The sequence below is a fragment of the Prosopis cineraria genome, unplaced genomic scaffold, assembly GCF_029017545.1.
Source record: "Prosopis cineraria cultivar Desert tree isolate PC_DT_omini unplaced genomic scaffold, ASM2901754v1 PC3, whole genome shotgun sequence".
In the NCBI taxonomy this organism is placed as follows: domain Eukaryota; kingdom Viridiplantae; phylum Streptophyta; class Magnoliopsida; order Fabales; family Fabaceae; genus Prosopis; species Prosopis cineraria.
The window spans coordinates 12,712,389-12,731,669 of NW_026555334.1; the positions used below are offsets into that span (position 1 = coordinate 12,712,389).

The 19,281-nt window shown below is 29.5% G+C and overlaps 1 protein-coding gene across 3 annotated transcripts; it reads left to right on the forward strand.

Moving 5' to 3' along the window:
- Window positions 1–408: 408 nt before the first annotated feature.
- LOC129305267 (stem-specific protein TSJT1-like) lies at window positions 409–12,018 on the forward strand. 3 transcript variants are annotated; one of them, XM_054945280.1, is made up of 5 exons: window positions 409–954; window positions 9,638–9,963; window positions 10,676–10,916; window positions 11,508–11,628; window positions 11,741–12,018. In XM_054945280.1, exons 2-5 carry the CDS (start codon window positions 9,764–9,766, stop codon window positions 11,941–11,943), a joined length of 765 nt encoding a protein of 254 aa, XP_054801255.1. In that variant the 5' UTR covers window positions 409–954; window positions 9,638–9,763; the 3' UTR covers window positions 11,944–12,018. The 3 variants fall into 3 exon arrangements, with proteins under 3 accessions (XP_054801255.1, XP_054801256.1, XP_054801257.1); XM_054945281.1 differs by having other exon boundaries at window positions 409–652; XM_054945282.1 differs by lacking the exon at window positions 409–954 and adding an exon at window positions 6,682–9,350.
- Window positions 12,019–19,281: the final 7,263 nt, after the last annotated feature.

The window sequence follows — 19,281 nt, forward strand, 5'->3', positions numbered from 1 at the left end:
ATTCTATTTTGTTAGTTGGTTAAAACAATTAATTTAAAAAAATTAAAAATTTTAAAAATATTTTGTCTTAAATTTTAACAATTAAGAAAATCTAGGATTAAGAAAATATTTTTTATTTTAGATTATCTTTCTTTTTTTAAAAAAATAAAAGAATAAATCAAAATTTAAAAATGGTAGTTAAAACAAACCTAACAAAATCCCAAAAATTAATTAAATAAAACTTTCTTTTGAATTTTAATGAAAAATTTAGGTTTGAAATAACGGATCCTTCATGTTAAATATTCTCATTTTAAATTTTAATATATATATATATATTTCATTTTTTAAAAAAAGGGTTATTAAAAAAAGGAAAAAAAAAGCACCGAAAGATTAAGGTTTTTTGGTTCATTTTGCAAACACAGGCACGCCGAAAAGAAACGCAGAGACACAAGCAGAAGAAGAACAGAAGTGCAGAAGACCAGAGATAGGGGAAACATGCAAGCTTCAGAAGTCTACTTCCCTGCTTCTACTTTTTGGAAAATGGAGAAGTTGAGGAAGAAGAAAAAGACTAGATTCGCACGTTGAAGAAGGGTGGTGTTGCAGAGGAAATCCAACGCCGTGTGAGGAAGGAGAAGCAAAATCGAGTCAGAGTCTGCAAATTCACGCTACCCAGGTATTTGTTTGTTTATTTTCCCTTCTTGTCTTCGATATAAAGAGGAGATAGAGGCGAGAGGATTTTGGGGACGGGGAAGAGAACGCACGAACGAAGGGGGGATTTTTTTTTAAGACAAGGGAAAAAAAAGTAAAAAGAAGAACGACAAGGAGGAAGAGACCACCGACAAAGATGGAGAGGGAGACGATTGAGGGAGGAGGAGCGATTTAAGAGAAGAGGCAAGGATTGGAAGGCTAAGGGAAGGAAAGGCCAAAATCAAGCACAGATAGGGAAGAAAGAGCATCGAAACATCATCAAGTATAGTAAGATCACATTTTTTTCTTCTGCATTCATTCTATGACTCCTCTATTTTCTTGTTGCCATTTGTTCTTAAGATTTGAATTTCGGGGGTCAGTCTCAACAAAGAAAAAAACAGATGGAATGGAAAATTTTTGGGTTCATAAGCTGGGCTTCTCTTCAAAAAATATTGAACAAGTTAACAAACAGGGATGAATGAAATAATTTGATCATTTTACTAAAAATCATAATCTTTTCCTTCTCTTGAACATTATAGAGAGGATAATTTGTTTTTTTTTAAGTTAATTCTCTAGTCTTTTAACTATATTTTAATGATCATTTACTTATCTATTTTAGATTTTTTGCCATGAGGGACATTAAGTCTCCATGAGTATTTAAGTTTATATTTAATGAGTTGTGAGGAATATTAAATCTCCGCGTGTATTAATATTGGTTATATTTATCATAATTTTTTTAAAAAATGAATAGTGGGAAGGTAATTTATTCATTCTTCTTTTCTATGAGGGCACCAAGTCACCATAGATATTTAGATATTAATCAATAAATTATGAGTAATAATAAATTGCCACAAGAGTTGGTTTAAAATCATCTTCAAGGATTTACTATCTTAAAAAATGGTTTATTTCAAACTCATTTTTTTAGGCCGATAATGAATCAAATGGATTAAATGGTAATCAAATAATAAGTCTTTTTAAAATGTAATAAAATATTTTTTTAGAAAAAATATAATAATAAACAATCCTTATTATTCATTTATATTTTTTTTATCTTTTAATAATAACAATGATCATACTCACAAGAAATAAACATAATAATAAATTAAATCATGATATGCAATTAAATAATAAATAATTATTTATTTATTTTTACCTTACATTTTTCTGCTATGAGTAACGTTAAGTCACTATATGCATCAAATTCATTCTACTGCCATGAGTGACAATAAGTCTCCATAGGTACATTGAATTTTTATTGAATAATTTTTCAATATGTAGCATGAGAAAAATGGAAAAATAAAATATTGTGTAAATAATTGAAAAATTTCATATTGTAAGGAAAATATAAAATTTTAAAAGGCATTAAAATTTGAATGTCCACGGGTGACAATAAATTTACGTAGGTATATTAGAAACTTTTTCTTTTAAATTACTTTTCTATGTTGACGAAGTAAATCTTTAAAATAAAAGAAAGTATAATAACAAAAAAATTTTCAAAATATAAAATGAGAGTAAAAAAGTGAAACTAAATTATCTTTACAAATTAAAACACAGCACATATTAAAAAATTATTTTGTTTGCAATTAATAAGTTATTTTGGTTTAAACTTCTCTTTTTATGGAAATTATAAATAAAGAAAACCATTGATATTAATCTTTCGTTCGAACTACGTGGACTTTGATTCCCATCATAGGGTACGTAGGCCTCAGAGTTGGATTTTGAGTTAAGTCCTTCCTCATAAATAAATTAATATTTTTCACTTAATTCTTATCATTTTATATCAAACACGTGAATATAAAATGAATAATTAAAATAATTTTAAAATCATATTAATATAGCACAACAAACTTAGGTAACCGTTTTGATAAACGGGTGTTGTGGGGTGCCTAGCACCTTTCCTACACTCAACCGACTCCTGAACATATTTTCTATTTTCGCAGACCATTCTTATCCTTCTTTAAATGATTTTTCAAGATTTTTCTCAAAATTTTAGCGGTGACTCCCATTTCTTCGGTATTCTTTTAGAAGGCCGGAACCTCCGCTCTCGCATCGTCTGCGTCGCATTTTTCAGGTTCGACAAATGTGATATTTTCAAGATATCAAAAATGCATATTCTAAAAACAAAATGGATATTTTGAAAATAAAAATGAATATTATGAAAATTTGCTCACTTTTCATGAAAACACTAAAGGATATTTTGAAAATGCAAATGCATATTTTAAAAAAACTCATATGTTGAGCAACTTTGTTCCTTCACATTGACATAATGCATGATTCATGTTTTACACTTTACTTTGAGTTTAAGATAAATCTATTTTACATTCCATATGTTGGATAGGGTGGCACAGCAGAAGATTAAATTTTTAGTCCCTATCCCCATGTGCACCGAACGAACTCGTTTAAATTAAATGGATAGAAGAATTACCTTTTAATTTGAGCTCTTGAAGTGGATTCTCTTCAAGAATTTGGATCTCACGAGTTGATAATGTAGATATGCTCCCTTTACTGGTATTCACATGAATAGTTTCCTAACTTGAATAGCATGTTAGTGCTTTCAATGTCCATTCGTATTTGAACATCAGTTTCTTTTTTACTAGGGTGTTTCATGGCCCTCAAAGTGTTTTACTGTCTGAACTTTTCTAACTCTTATTACTTTCATAAAGCACATCTCTATATATAGTATACAGATTAGGGTTTTCACCTTTTACTTAAAGCACCCATGAAAAGTTAATTAAATTTATCTCATAAATTTAATCCATGATATCATATCTAATTTAAATTTATCTTATAAATTTAAATTATAAAATGACATAATATTCTTCAATATCATGTTAGTTATTAAATTTAATCTATCATATAAAATTAAATTTAAAATTAACACAATAGAATAATATATATATATATATATCACATATACATATTATATTATATATATACATGAATACACACACACACACACATATTTTAAGTATATATATATATATACACTATATTTAATTTCATATATCATACACACACACACGAATATATATATATATATAAATTAGATTTTAAATTTTATATTTCATATAAATATAAATATAAATATTTATTAAATAAATATTTAAATGTGTGTGTGTGTGTAATTCATTTATCCTATATTACATTCATTGAATTTACATATATTTCAGATTTAGTGAACTTAAACATTATAGCTCGAGTTGAGCTGTTTTTATGTGCGACCCTGTAAACCCATATGAAGTTGGCTATTAGCCTACAAGCAAGTGGCCTCTAGTAAGACATTGCAACTACTTAATTTATATAGGGATCGATGATCTAATGTAATCTTTCATGTAACTATGTCACATCTCTTTTATCACATGATATTTTGGTCAAGTGTGAGACATGAAATTATCATTCTCTTTTACCTAGCCATTACTTTCTCGATCTCTGAGTGGACTGACATAATAATAAAAAAGCCTTTTTCACTTTATTATGTCTATACATTTTTTCAGTCTTACTTATCGAGGGGCCCAGTAATATATCTCAATTAACATGAGGGATAAATTTCATCTTGACAACTCATAATCCTCTGTATGAATATCACTAAACTCAATTATAGCCTTTATAATCACTCGTCAAAGGTGACTTTTGACTAGGTCAAAGTTTAGTTGTTATCATGTAAGAATCTATGATGATCTCAGTCAAAGGGCTTAGTAATATAGTTACATGTGAGATAAACTTATAACTTTTACCACGCAGTTTTCTCATAGTGGGTTAGTCCAATACTTTATACCCTTTCAAGTGCCTACGACTTTGATTTATATCTCTATAATTAATTAAAGTCACACCAGTCTTGTTTCATCTATGATTCTTCATAGATGACCGATCAGGGATATTTAAGACAATCACTATAATTTGTTTAAGGATACAATTATCATAGTGAACATGCAATTAATATAATAACAAAAGAGAAATTCATTAAATAATAATTTTTATTGTATAATGATTGGCCTTAGGGCACAATTTCCAATACCATGTAGCAAAATAATTGAACACCAACAAATATTTACTTATAAGCAAAATAACACTTGAAGCAAGAAATTGAATATGTAGACAAATAAGAGTTACAAAAAGTGGAATTCTATACCCTTAAATGTGTATACATGTAACATCCTAAAGAAAATATTTCCCATAATGTATTAATCTAATATAGGGTAATTATGTAATGTTAAGTATAATTAGGTTTGAGGATAGTTAGAGACTACTATTGGCCTTAGCTTTAGCTTTTAGATTGGGTTTGGAAGTGAATTGGGTCACTCGGACTTAAATTGTATAGAGATATTAGATTTTTAACCTATTGTGCGTTATGCTATAACATAACTTCATAAACTAGTTTTTTTTAATGCAAAGTCAATTCAAAAAACAGAGAGTAAGACCAAAAACAGTAAGGGGATGGTTAACTAAGTATTTTCTCTACTAAGGCATCAACTTTTGGGCATTTTAGAGGTGTTTGAAGCTTGGTTTCACCTAGGTATGCCTTCCTTATCTCTTCTTCCCTCTATACGTTTTGGAAGTGAGATTTAAAGTAGGGAGATGGTGATTTTTAGATTTAAGACTATGGGTTTGAACCCATTGGTCAAAATAGGACTAATGAGAGTTGTTTAAGTATGCTACAAATAATTTAAAATTTTTTCAAACTTGTAAGCTTGGGTCATCTATTTTGAATGAACTCTAGACCTTTAAAGTGTGATTTTATATTGTTGGGTGTTATATTAGTGGTTATTTAAGATAATGGAAGCTAAATAGAGTTAATGGGAGTTAATAAACCTAATGGTTATGCTTAAGTATAAGAGATTAGAATTTTGGGTAACTAAAGTATTGATTCATAAAAGTTAGAAGAGTGTTTATGATGATATGAATAATGATTGGTATGATTAATTGTAGATTAATCATCTTGTATACCATCCAAGCTTTAGTATAGCTTTTAAAGAGCTTTTATTAAGGGTAAGCATTTGACTTCTTAAAAATTTGAAGTAACCGGGCAAAATCTATTTTGTATAGTTAGATATTAATTACTTATTAATTGAAATTGTTGTTTTGAAAACATGATTAATATTTTGAACTCTCTGACTCAAGTTTGGCATTTTTGAAAGTTGTGTTGAATGGTTGTAAATAATATGAATGTTCTACATATGTGAAATTAGTTTGGAAAAATGAAAAACCTTATAAATGATGCATATATGAGATTAATGATTATGTCTAATGGTATGTCATTGTAAAAATTAATGAAAATGTGGTAATTGACATGTAGAATATGATGAGTATGTGAGTGAGGATTTGTGAATTCATATAAGATGAATTGTTGATTAGATTGCATAATATGTGTAAGTTATGCATAGCATGATCATTGGCTACAATTCGCTTAGGGAGAGGAGTAGATTGGTAAACTCACATGGTATTGGTAGCATACCGTTAGAATTGAAAGCTTACCCTAGTATCGACCATTGAAATCAGGAGATAGCCTTTATTCCATAGTTGATTTGGGACCGTTCTACTTGTTTTATAAGGTGCTTGAACCTAACTAGTCTCCACCATTTTATGAGAAGGCTAGCTTAGGGGTACGATATCCTAGGGCTGTTAGTATTAAGGAAAATTGCAATACACAATTGAGTGAGTTAACCCTGGCCCAATAGCTTCTCACAGTAGAAGAATGGGTTAGTCCTTGTTACAGATGTAGCCACTTAATAGTCGCTGGTTTTATAGTAGAAGTAACAGGAGGGTATAAGATTAGCATTGATCATACATTTAAATTCGACCACATAATTATTATTATTATGGTCCGACAAATATTAGGAGTGTATGGTTGTTAGTTTTGCAACCTCATATTGTGCATAATTGGTAAATGCATGATGACATGTGTTTAATGCCAGTTATATGGTTGTCATTGTTGTGACCATGGCTATGTTTGTTGTATATGTGAAAAATATGTGTTCTATTTCTAATTGCATTTATTTTTAATTGATATGCAACTATATAGATTGCATGGAACTTGGTTATTGAGTTATTATACTCACCTCTCATTTTTTAATATTTTTAAGGCCTAGCTCATTGGATTCAAATTGGAAAAACGTGCTAAGGCTTAGGATTGTAGAGTAAATCTTACTTGTACGCCTCATTGTGTTGTTTATGTGTATTATTGTTGTTAATTTGCCAACTATGAATCATATGATTGTTTTAAGGTACTTGCATTATTATTGTGTACAATTTGTGTATTTTGTGCCTTGAGTTAGTGAATTGTAGTTATAAAACCTTATATAGGGTTAAAATATTTGCCCAAGTAATATAAAGTATATTTTAAGTTGTTATTAGTGAATATGAATGATTTGAACAAGAATTTTCTTCCCCTTGTGTTTTATGAAATTAGGAGTTGAGCGTTGAAAATGTGTTGTACATGTTATTGGAGTATTGTGATGTGTTGCACAAGCCTTGTTAAGTTTATTGAGTATGGTCTAGGGGTGGTTGTGAGCTTATGGCACTTGGTTGTGATTTTGAACACCCTAATTATGTTTTAAAAGTATAAATATATAAGTTTGCATTTTTGCATCCAACTTTTGATTGAGAAATGATTTGATGTAAAACTAGTGCTATTAGTTAAAGTTTAGAGAAAGCTTTTTGTAAACACATCACCTCAATCGGACGTCGGATGAAAATTTAAGGCATGTCAAAAATTTGATCAAAAAAACTGCCATGACAACAATTATGGGCTTTTGCATTTTATACCACAGTATAAAATTTTATGTTGCAATGTATTATGGCAGAATCACTACTTTTGCTTTTTTGATCCCAATTTGATATTATATTACCTTGTATGATATCCATGCTTTCGTATGCATGTTTTCCTCTGAATTTTTTTTATGAAATGATTTTTTTAACATGTTATGTTTTAAAAATTTGGAATCCCATTTATATAAATTTTACAAATTTGGTAATTCAATCAAGTTAGTCCCATGATTACCTTAATTTTGAAGTTAATGGTAGATTAGTAAGGGTGACCCTACAATACACATAATTATATATGCTTTACAAATGGAAACAAGCTCATAAACATGAACATTTTCCAAAAGACCCATCCTAACAATTCTCCTAATCTAGTCATCCTAGCCTTCTTCTCCTGCAATGCTACCTTCTTCTCCAACAATATCATCTTCTTTTACCACTTTGTCCTTGCCTCTTAATTCTCTCAAATTTGCAATGCGTCTATCTTCTTCAAGTCTTTCATGCCAAATGTGTTTGAAACATTACAAATTTTCTACTAAAAATTTACTTTAAAGAGCATGTTTGATGTAATTTGCCATTTTAATGTTTGATTAGAAAAGTACATTGGAACACATGCCAATGTCTTATCAGGGTGACTTTAAAACATTTAAACAGAACTTTCACTTTTAAAGGAAAGATTGGAGCAACATCATGAACTTTGAAACATCAGTATTTCAACAAGGAAAGCACATTATCATCACATACATGAGTTTGAAAATTAAACTTAATAGAACAATGTATTAAAAAAAATATTACAAGTTTCTATCATACAATAAGGACTAAATTGTTATTAAAAAAAGCAAATATATTTCAAAGAGCCTTCATTCTTAGGGGAAAGGAAAATAGAACCCCTAAGGAAAAATTTTTCCAAGCAACTTTTCTTGTCAATCTATCTCATCCTTGAATAAGAAATAATTGAATAGCATCATTCATAGTTATAAGCTATAAAGAGAAAACAAGGTAGATAAAAAATAAGAAATAGTTGACAAAATCAAAGAGTCTTTATGAACGGTCTTCAAATTAATAGATAAATCAAAAGCTTAAAAGCCTTTACTATGTTGAAATGTCCACAAAACCATAAGACAAAAATCCATAACAAAGCTAGGATGGAAATAGCAGAAAAGAAATATTGGCAAAAAAAAAAAGTGAATGATGAAATTGAAATTGATCAATAATTCCACCAGCATAAAGGCATCAATCTTAAGCATAGTACACTCACAACTTCTATGGGAGTGAGTCAAGTAACATGTATATAGTTGTAAGTCGGTATAACAATCCTCAAGCTTCTTAATAGATAAGCAAGTATAACAAGAGTTTCAATCAAGATTTGTAAACAAGTATATCAATTTCCATGCAAGAAATAGATAATCACAATAGGCAAATACATAACCCAATATCAATTAGAAAGAGAAAGTTAGTTTGAACCCAAAATCAAACTAGCACCAAGAATTGGGAATTGACACTCAAGGTAGTTCATAGCTATATCTACATCATCGAGGCTTGAAGCAATGAACTTCCTCTTCTCAGCCATGTCGAACGACACGCAAGAGGGTTAGTTTGAAAATCATAGCATAGAACTATGATAGTGCAAACACGAATCTTGTCATCTATCAAAGAGAGTGGGAATCGATGATGATAGAATATGGAGAGAGAGGCCAAAGAGCGGTTTTGAAGAGGCCAACACTAGGAATGGTCCTATAAGGAGAGGAAGAAGTGTTGTCGATGGTCTAAAAGTTGATGGATATCATGATGGGCATTGGAATCTGGCAGAGAGATGGGAGAGGATTTGGTGAGGGCATTTTGGTCAATTTGAAACTTCAAATTAATGCCACCGAAGGACCTCAATTTTTAATCTATCCCATTCCTTCTCAACAAAATGAAATCTGGTGAGGTCTTTCTTGAAAATTTTTCCTTAATTGTATGAATATATAATTTATTCTGAAAAACTAAAAAGTTGTATTTAAAAACTGGGATATAAATTTGAAGTAACCTTTTTTTTTTTTTGACGATTTGTTATATGTATATGGACATGTACCATGTAGCATTATATAAATACAATAGGATTTAAAACTTTTGGCACCGTCCTTGCATGTAACGCCCTGCTCTTTTCACATAACAATTACACGTATCACTTCCAAATCGCTTGTCACCTTCCTCTCGCTGCCACATGCAGGTTCTCCATTGCCACTCGTCTACGGCCTTCTGAATTTTTCTTGACATTTCTTGTGGAAAAAAAGCTCACGGCCTTCATGCCCTCAAGTTTTTGCAAGTTTTTGTTGAAGGAACTTCTCGCCAAAAGATGTTGGCTGTGTTTGAAAAAGCCACAGGAAAACCTCCAGTGGAGCTGGGTCTTCCCTCCACGGGGTCGGAAAATTCTAAGTCCCCACGAGAAATCTTAGAGATTTTTCTGTCGATGCGGTCGGATTCTGCTCTTTACAACCTGCCGCATGGGAATTTCATGGTTCTGTCTCATCAAGAAGAAAATCCAATGCACCCCAGGTGTCTGTAATTTTGCTCACTTCTCATTTATCTTTATTCTATTCACTTTCTGTGAAATAGATTTGGACAAAAAAGTGCTTGAAGTTCTTAATCTTTAAGCATGGAAATTTTAGGTCTGTTTGTCAATAAGAAGCCCAATGCACGTCAGGTGTCTGTTCTTTTGCCACTCGTGTTTATTATGTGTATTTACGGTCTGTGAAATGGATTAGCAAAGGGCAATTGCTTAAAGATCTTCCCTTAAGCATTGGAATCTTATGGCCGTGTTTTATGAAGAACAAATCCAATGCATTCCTGGTGTCTGTAATTTTGCTCACTTGTTTATGTTGTGTATGCACTATTGTGAAATGGATCTGTGCAAGAAAAATATTTATCTAATTATGGGAAATTTTATGGTTCTGTCTAATGAAAAAGAAAATCCAGTGCACTCAAGGTGCCTGTAAGTTTGCTCACTTCTCTTGTATGTGTTGTATGATGGACCTTGTTCAAGAAAAACGGTTAAAGTTCTAAACTTGGTTTTGCCCATTAGGCCTTTTCACAGAAAGCGCGGTGAAAACTAAACTAGGCTATAGGCTTATAAAAAAAACATGTTGCGAACCAAAACGAGAATATGAATTATTTGAGTTTTTAAACTGAGCTACTGTATGTCATATTCATCCATCAGTTTGAACCTAGTGTTTTCATTTGCTTATTTTGATGTGTATGCATGTGATAGGTCCATTTTTGTTATGGACGATATCTTCTGCATATTTGTAGGGACTCTAGCGAACGTTGCTGATCTTAGGCACTACTATGGCCTGCCTAGGCAAGCCACGGAAGCCATGATCGTGGTTGAAGCTTACAAAGTTCTGAGAGATCGAGCTCCTTATCCTCCTGATCAAGTTGTCAAAGACCTTGATGGCAAATTCGCATTCATCATCTTTGATAACAGAACCAACACTCTTTTTGCAGCCAGAGTGAGTTCTCATATATCAAAAACTGGTTTCCTTTTCCTTGTCTGCCAAAACTAGCTAATCAAAGCTTTGTGTGTGTAGATTAAGCTAACATGGATTGGTATATGAATAAGTTGAAAGTGGATTTCACTCAAAGTTTGCATGAATTCTGTGATAAGCTTGATGTGTCTTATTATTTATTTTTTTTTTTTTTACTAAAGCATACCTTAAATGCTTTAACCTTATAGGAAGTTTCATTTTAAACCTTTAATTTTATAAAATGTATTTTGAGTCATCTACTTACACTATTAATTTTATTAATAAAAGAATATCAATATTGAACTTTTAAAAGTCAAAACATTCTCAAATGTTAATAGGGTAAGTTTAACTTTTTAAAATGGTGATGATTAGTAAAAAAATCATCATTTAAAATAGTATAAAGATTGGAAGATTAAAAAAATACTTTATAAAATTAAAAGATTAAATCAAAATATTATATAAAAAAAGAGTACTAAAAATGTACTTTCAACCTTATTTTTTATGGAGTTGAGAAATCTTCCTTCTGTCAGATTTTTTGCGTTCTGTTTTAACATATAAAGTTGGTGGCAATGCTAGGATCGAGAAGGAAATGTGGAATTTGAATGGGGAATGGCAAAGGATGGATCTTTGGTCTGCTCAGATGACCCTAACATCATAAGACACGGCTGTGGAAAATCTTCTTCACCTTTTCCTCCTGGTAATTAGTTTGAAACTCTTAATCTTTCCCTTTTAAAAAATTCAATTTATAAACCAGTGACTCGTCCATCACATTGTGTTTAGTGGTTGAGTATTGGAATGTATGACTGCAGGGTGTATGTTCATGAATGGAAGTGGATTGACAAGTTTCGATCACCCACTTCACAAGGTTCGAGCCATGGCTCATGAAGATGACAAGGGAAACATCTCAAGTGTGTATTTCCAGGTGGATTTATTCTCAAGGATTCCCAGCATTCCTCGCACTGGAAGTGCATCCAATTGGGCTGATACTGCAACGGTCAATGGAGGACAATAAATTAATTGTTTAATTAATGTTTCCAAAGCATAAACCAATACAAACTTGTGCTGTTTGTAACCAATAATCACAAAAGAACTTATTGTTATGTTATGATGGCCATGCTTGTGTTGTGGGGCTGTTTGAATATCTCATGAGAAGGAGGAGGGATAGCCTTATAAGATCATATCAGAATCCAAATCGGGATCCTTTAAAGTGAGAGGAGGAAAATATTATGGTGGAACTTTAATTCCATGTCATATGATGTTCATCCTTATTTATTTTTATCACTTTCCTTTTGTCATTTCAAAGGATTTTATAGGAGGTTTCTTATCTTTTTTTATAAGATATGAATATTAAATGGTATAAAAAGTACACATATTTTTCTTTGAAAATCTGTAAAAAAAATAAAATTCTGCTGTTTTGGAATATCAAGAAATTAAAATGTCTTTTATTTTATGTAGAAGCTAATATAATCTATAGAAGCTAATGATCTTTAAAAAAAATTAAAATTGAAAAGACGAGCCATTATGAAAAGTATTAAATACTAGAGAAAATCGTAATGTCGTTTGGTATTGTTAATCCGTTTGGTATTGTCGTTTATTTTGGAAGGGGTAGGTGTCCAAACCCTTCAAGTCATGTTTCTAAACAATTGACAAGCAAATAACGTGTGCATTTCACACTTCAGAAAGTGTGCCGGAGTGTTACACACGCCATCTCAGGGATCATGTTTTTGAAAAAGAAAATAACAGTCTACTTGGTGCTGCCTTTTTTTAAAGAGAAGTCCAAACCCCTAAATTATACTCCCTCCAATTTACTTTATCGAACTCATTCTAAAAAGATAAATAAAGTGATTTAATTTATAAATTATTAAATTAATAGTAATATTTTATTTTAAACAAAATGTTTTAACTATTATTAAAAAGTAAAAAAGAGAGATTACAAAAATATTATATTATTTATTTATTTATTACTTTTTACTTGATGATTATGTTTAAAATTTTATTATTTTTATTTTTTATATTTTTATTATATTAATATTAATAAAATTAATAAAAATAATTTATAAATAGAATGGAAGCGTGTAGGGGACGTTACACGCACTATCTCATGAACTATATTCTCAAGAAAGCAAATGACAGTCTGTTTGGTAACCTATGTATCTCAAGCTTTGGAAAGTGTGTCGGGAGCGTTACACACATTATTTTATGGGGACATGGGCCATGTTTTTTTAAAAATAAAAAAAAAAATGGATCATATTTTTAAGGAAGCAAATAACAGTTTGTTTGATATTTTTTTTATAAGAGATATTAGAGATGAAAATAAACTAGACCAAACTAAACTTTAGTCAAATAAATTTGAATTTGTATATTAAATCAAAGGCCTAAGCATGACCTAAAATTTGTGTAAGGTTTTTTTCATGATTCAAGCTTGAGCTTATCTAAAGCGTGGCCTATCTTGAAAGCCTGTTTAAAAGCCTACTTAAAAAAAATAGTTTAAACAGGTTCACATTTTAGTTTTAAATATTTTAAATATACTTTAAAAAATATTATAGTATATAATATATAACATGATTTATTAAATACAATATATAATAATTGAAAGAACTTACTAACTATAATACAATATAACAATAAAGTAATAACATTAAAACTAATATATAAGTCTAATATTATTGAAAATATAATTAGAAATAAAAAATAAATGGTGAAACTAATATGTTTGTGAGATATATTACATAATATATATAAACATAATATATATATATATATATATGTAAATAAGTCGGCCTGTTGGATCTGTAAGCTAGATCTTGAAAAAATAAGCTTAACCTATTTAATTAAATAAGCCAAATTTAAAGCTTGAACCTGACTTGAACTTATTTAGTAAGTAGATTAGGTTAGGCTTGAACTAAACTAAATTATAGGTCCTTATTAGATGCCTAGCTTATTCCCACCCTTAGAAAATGCCCAACTCCCTAAATAACATTTGTAAGCAATTGTGATGCAGAAATATTTTTATACTAGTTCCATAATCAATATAGAGGTCCAACCACCTCATGCCATGTCATTGTCCCATTACCACCCGCTATTATGTTACATAATTGTTACTTTTATATCAAGGTCAAAACTTAAATTTATGATTTTTTATATTTTAAGTCTTAAACTTTCCTTCTTTGTCAATTAAATTGAAATATACTTGCAGTTATTATATAAAAATTAAATATATATTATATTATTAAAACATAATATATGAATATTTATGTCAAATAATATATTATTAAATAATAAGCATATTATATTTTATTATAGGTAAAATGACAATTTAGCCCTTAATTTTTTAAAATATCATTTTAGAAATTTATTTTGAACTTTTTACACTTGTTATGTTAAATACGAGGTGTAGAAATCATTAATTTTTTTAAATTTCTCTTTTTTAAGAATTTGAAAAATAGTCCACATTGGTCATTTAAAATAACCCGTTTAAAAAGTCCGTCAATTTATTTTTTGTATTTTTAAAATAATATTAGACTTTCTAAACAATTCATATGACAACTAGTGTGGAAAGAATTTTCTATATTGGTTATCAATAGAACCTATGTAAAATGTCAATATTTTTTTAAAAATCTAAAAACATTATATACTAGTGTAGAAAGTGCTTTTTCATTAAAAAAAAATTACAACACTTTCTACAATGGGTAGACCTCCCACCTAGTGTAGAAACATTTAAAAAAAAATTGTTTAGACACTTTCTACACCAAGTTGACCCTCCCAGATGTAGAAATTTATATTTTTTAAAAAAATATAAAGACATTTTTCACACTAGTTAGATGTGTACTGTGGATAATATTTTTTAATTTTTTCAAAAAAAGTATAATTTTCTACACGGGTAACAAGCCACCCAATGTAGAACACATTTTTTTATTTTATACACACACATGTATGACTTTCTACACCAGGTAGCAAGCCACCTGATGTAGAACACATTTTTATTTTATATATATATTTTAAAAAATTTCAAACTTTTGACATTGATTATTTGTTTAATTAGTATAGTAAGTTTTTTTTTACATTAGTTATACATAGAATCAATGTAAAAAGTGTCATCTCAAGTTTAATTATTTCTGAAAATATACTACTTACTTTTTACATCAATTTCTTTTTAAACAGTATAAAAAGTGTTTTTTTTAGTAGTATCTCATGAACCATATTTTTAAGGAAGCTAATGACAATTTGTTTGGTTCTTGCTTTATTATTATTATTATTTTGGAAAGGCATCCAAGTCCTGTGAATCACATTCCTAAACAATTGAAACGTAGAAGTAGCCTATACATTTCACACTTTGGAAAATGTGTTGTAGCGTCTTACACACAATCTCATACACCATATTTTTATGGAAGCTAATGACAGTCTATTTGAATGTGTTAATTAGCTTGTGTTGGGGTGTTATCATCTTTGATGTGGCACCAACATAGTATTTGCAAAGAAGTATACATTCTCTGCAAACTAAGATACATTGAATGTGTTAATTAGCTTGCGAAATTAGCTATGAAAATGTTGTTAACATTTTGTATTTAACTAAATCCCTAAGTTATAAGATGTTGATGAATTTAGTCAAAGAGCAGATGTAATTATCTTGCATAAAAGGTTGATTATAGTTTTTTTTTTAAAGATTGCTGATATTATTGTTATGGTATAGATTGAAGGTGGGAGTAAACATCTAGACAAAATAGAAAAATAAAGGAAAAGGTCAAAATTTGCATATCAGGTGCATTGAATACATGGACTTGGGTCCTATTGAATAGAGCCGATAATTTGGATGGTTGGGCTAATTTAGCCTTGCTCAATTCGGGCTAGGTTTATTCAAATCGGGCTTTAAAGATTTTTACTCATTTTAAAAAGCTCATATATCCAAGTCCAGCCATAACATCTTCAAGCTTCGGGCTTATTTGGGCCAGCCCGAATACCCAAAATTTTTTTAAAAAATATTTTTTATTTATTTTTTAATCAATTTTAATTTTTAAATAATTTTATTAAGCATGAAATATTATTTTAACTTGAAAGGAATAAAAAAATAATAACTTATTAACTTTTAGTTAAGTACTTAAATAGTTCCATTATTATTTTTTTGTATTATATGCAATTTATTCATGAATATTTTCTTTATTTATAAATTAATGTCTTATTTGTTTAAATATTACCCTTATCATGGTTATATAAAAATATTTATAAATTTTAATTAAATTATATTATTTTAATTATGATTAAGTTAATCTCAATTCAACTACGGTTAAACCACTAATTTAAAATCATTGCCCTGATTAGCTTAATTTTTTAATAACTATTGAATAAACTGTACTTTTTATTTTTAAGAATATGAAAAAAATAGCCATCATTATGTTATATGAAAAATCATTTAATTATGAGTAAAACACTATTTTTTAAAATTTTTTTTTAATTTTTTATATTATTTAAACCCTATATAGTATATACAAAGGTATTTACTTTAGTTTATTTTTAGTTTTTAACCAAGTCTGGCATAGATGATAATTAAATAATTATTTAAAAATATTATTTTATTTATTATGTTTGTTTAGTAGTAGAGTCAGGAATTCATACATGCCCAAATTTTATTTTTAAAATTATTTTTAATTTAGAATTAATTATTTTATTTTATAAAAAATATAAAATATAATTTTTTGGCCAAGAAAATGGTGCATATGGCTCAACTTTTATTTTGAAAAAAATTGAGTCTTAAAATATAAAAATAAATATTAAAATATATTTTAATTATTATTTTGAGATATTTCATTTGATTAAAAATGATAAAAATAAGAAAATATTTTTATTTTTATTTTTTTAAAATAACTATAGTAATACACACAAATATATGGTATTTTAGAATAAAATGATATAAAACTTTAAAAATAATTAATATTTATTATATTATATATATTTTTAAAAATTTATTTTTTTATTTGGGTATTCGAGCCAAGCCAAAACCCGATCGAGCTTGGCTGAAATTTTCTCGAGCCTATTCGAGCTGCCCGAATAGGCCTAAATAATAAAAATTATTATTTTTTTGGGCTCAGACCTAAATTTTTCAGGCGGGTTTGGGTTGGTCCATCAAATTACCGGCTCTACTATTGAATACTTATGGACTTGTTGCTAAATGGACTTGGGCTCCTTCAGGCATGCCGTTTTCACTGATTGGGCCATGCTCCATGTGGCCTAGCTCCTCCACCTTGGACTTAGTTGTGTTATATGACGTTTTTCATTGCCTCATTAGACTTGCATGGACCTTTTTTTTAACCCTTTTTCCTGTACACTGATGAGAACTTTTCTTTTTCTAATTTTTCTTTTTCAATGATTTCCAATCCATCATATCCAAACCCTCCAAATCACATTTTTAAACAATTTAAAATGTAGAAGTAACCTTTGTTTTACACTTTGGAAAGTGTGTTAAGGGCATTATACATACTATCTCATGGCCCATATTTTTAAGGAAACAATAACAATCTATTTGGCATTACCTTCGATGTGGCACCAATATAACATTTGCAGAGAAGCATATTGTTCGTAGTTTTTGAACTAGTACCAGGTGTACTAGAGACATGGAGTCTCAAATGTGAACAAAAAACCCCCAGGTTCTCTACCTCAATTTACTCAAGTGCAAAAATGCAAAGATAATTGGAAAAATGTAGTTTGATTATTGAAATTAAGTTATAAAACTACAAGGAATTGAAATAAGAACTAAATTCTAAGTATAAAATAAAACATAATCTGGGTAATGAAATGTTTAAGTGAGTTGTTAGTTGTTTGTTACTAAATTCTTTCCTATTTAAAATTCTATTTATAATGTTAGTCTAAGTCTATTGGCCTTATAACTTCCGGAACTCATATGCTAAAATATCCTTATATATGGCACAGTCTCTTGAGATTTAAGGCACATCTAAATAACAATCTTCCTCACTCAATTGCTCTGAGTTTAAAGGTCACATTTCCTCCACAGCTTATGTAAGGTCACCCTTACTAATAAAACTCCAAAATAACTCAACATAGCAATCAATGGAATCAGTCTAAAAGGATTATCTAATCATGATTAATTATTTAAAAGTAATTCGAAGCCAACAAGTGTTTCTTTCAAAAAATAGGATCTTGAGTTTGAGCTTTAATAAAACCAGTCACAAGTGACTCCATTAAGTCAAAACTTCAGAACAAATGATTACATAAGTATAGGATACCATTTGGTAGTCTAAAAGACTCAATACTAGTCAAAAAACATTCAAGGAGTGAAAAATAAAGGAATGCACTATGGCTTGTTCTTCTCTGTGCCATAACGCACTGTAAAGAATTTGATGACACATGACAGCACCTAAGGGCAACTACCAACATGCCTTATTTCTTCATCTAACATTTGATCGAGGTGATTTAGGTGTTTATAAAAAACTCTTTTCATAACCTAGCTGTGGCATAGGTTTTACTCCCAAATAATTTTACATAAGAAAGTTAGACACCCAAATATATTTTCTTAATTTTTCACACTTTTTATAACACAAGAATGTCCAAAACTCAAACATGTGTGCCAAAGCTACAATTTACACTTAGACCATACTTAATGAACTTAGGACAAGCTATGCACAACATAACAATCATATCTCAACTGTAACATTCTAAGTTTCTTCATTAGTAATTATCAGTGTTTTTAAGGATAACTTGGTCAATTTAGATAAATTGTTATTTAGCGAGATTTATGGAGATTAATATAGTTTTTGGATCCTTAGATAGCCTTAAAAAAGGGCTAGGTCAAGGTTCAAATGGGCCATGGCACGGAAGGAAGTTTAAAATTTCATGAGGCTTTTCTGTACCATGCATTGCAGTGGGTGAGTCAATGCATTGCAGTGCACGTGCAAAATTTGCACCACATAATCGTATACTTGGCCAAGTTGTTTACAAGTAATATATATATATATATATATATATTAAGTATTTTGAGTGTCAAAATGATTAATTGATTGATATGTTGAATTTTGTCCAACCTATTATGTTTTTGTCTAATGGGGATTTGGTGGTCATTTTGAGCGTGATTGTTTAATTATGTAATGTGAATGAATTGTTATATGGTGTATGGTCCATTGAGGTGGTGGTCAAGTTGTCTCTGAGGCTATTGACATTGTGTATTGTGAGTTGGATACCATAGTATGTGTTTTATTGTGAAAATAAACTATGTTGGGTTCAGGTATTCATCTTTTAAATGGATGATGTTTGGGGGTAAAACCGGCGCCATTAGCTAGATGGCTTAAAGAGTTTCGTGTGGGATACTTGACCGCTCAATCGAATGTTGGATGGCGAATGGCCG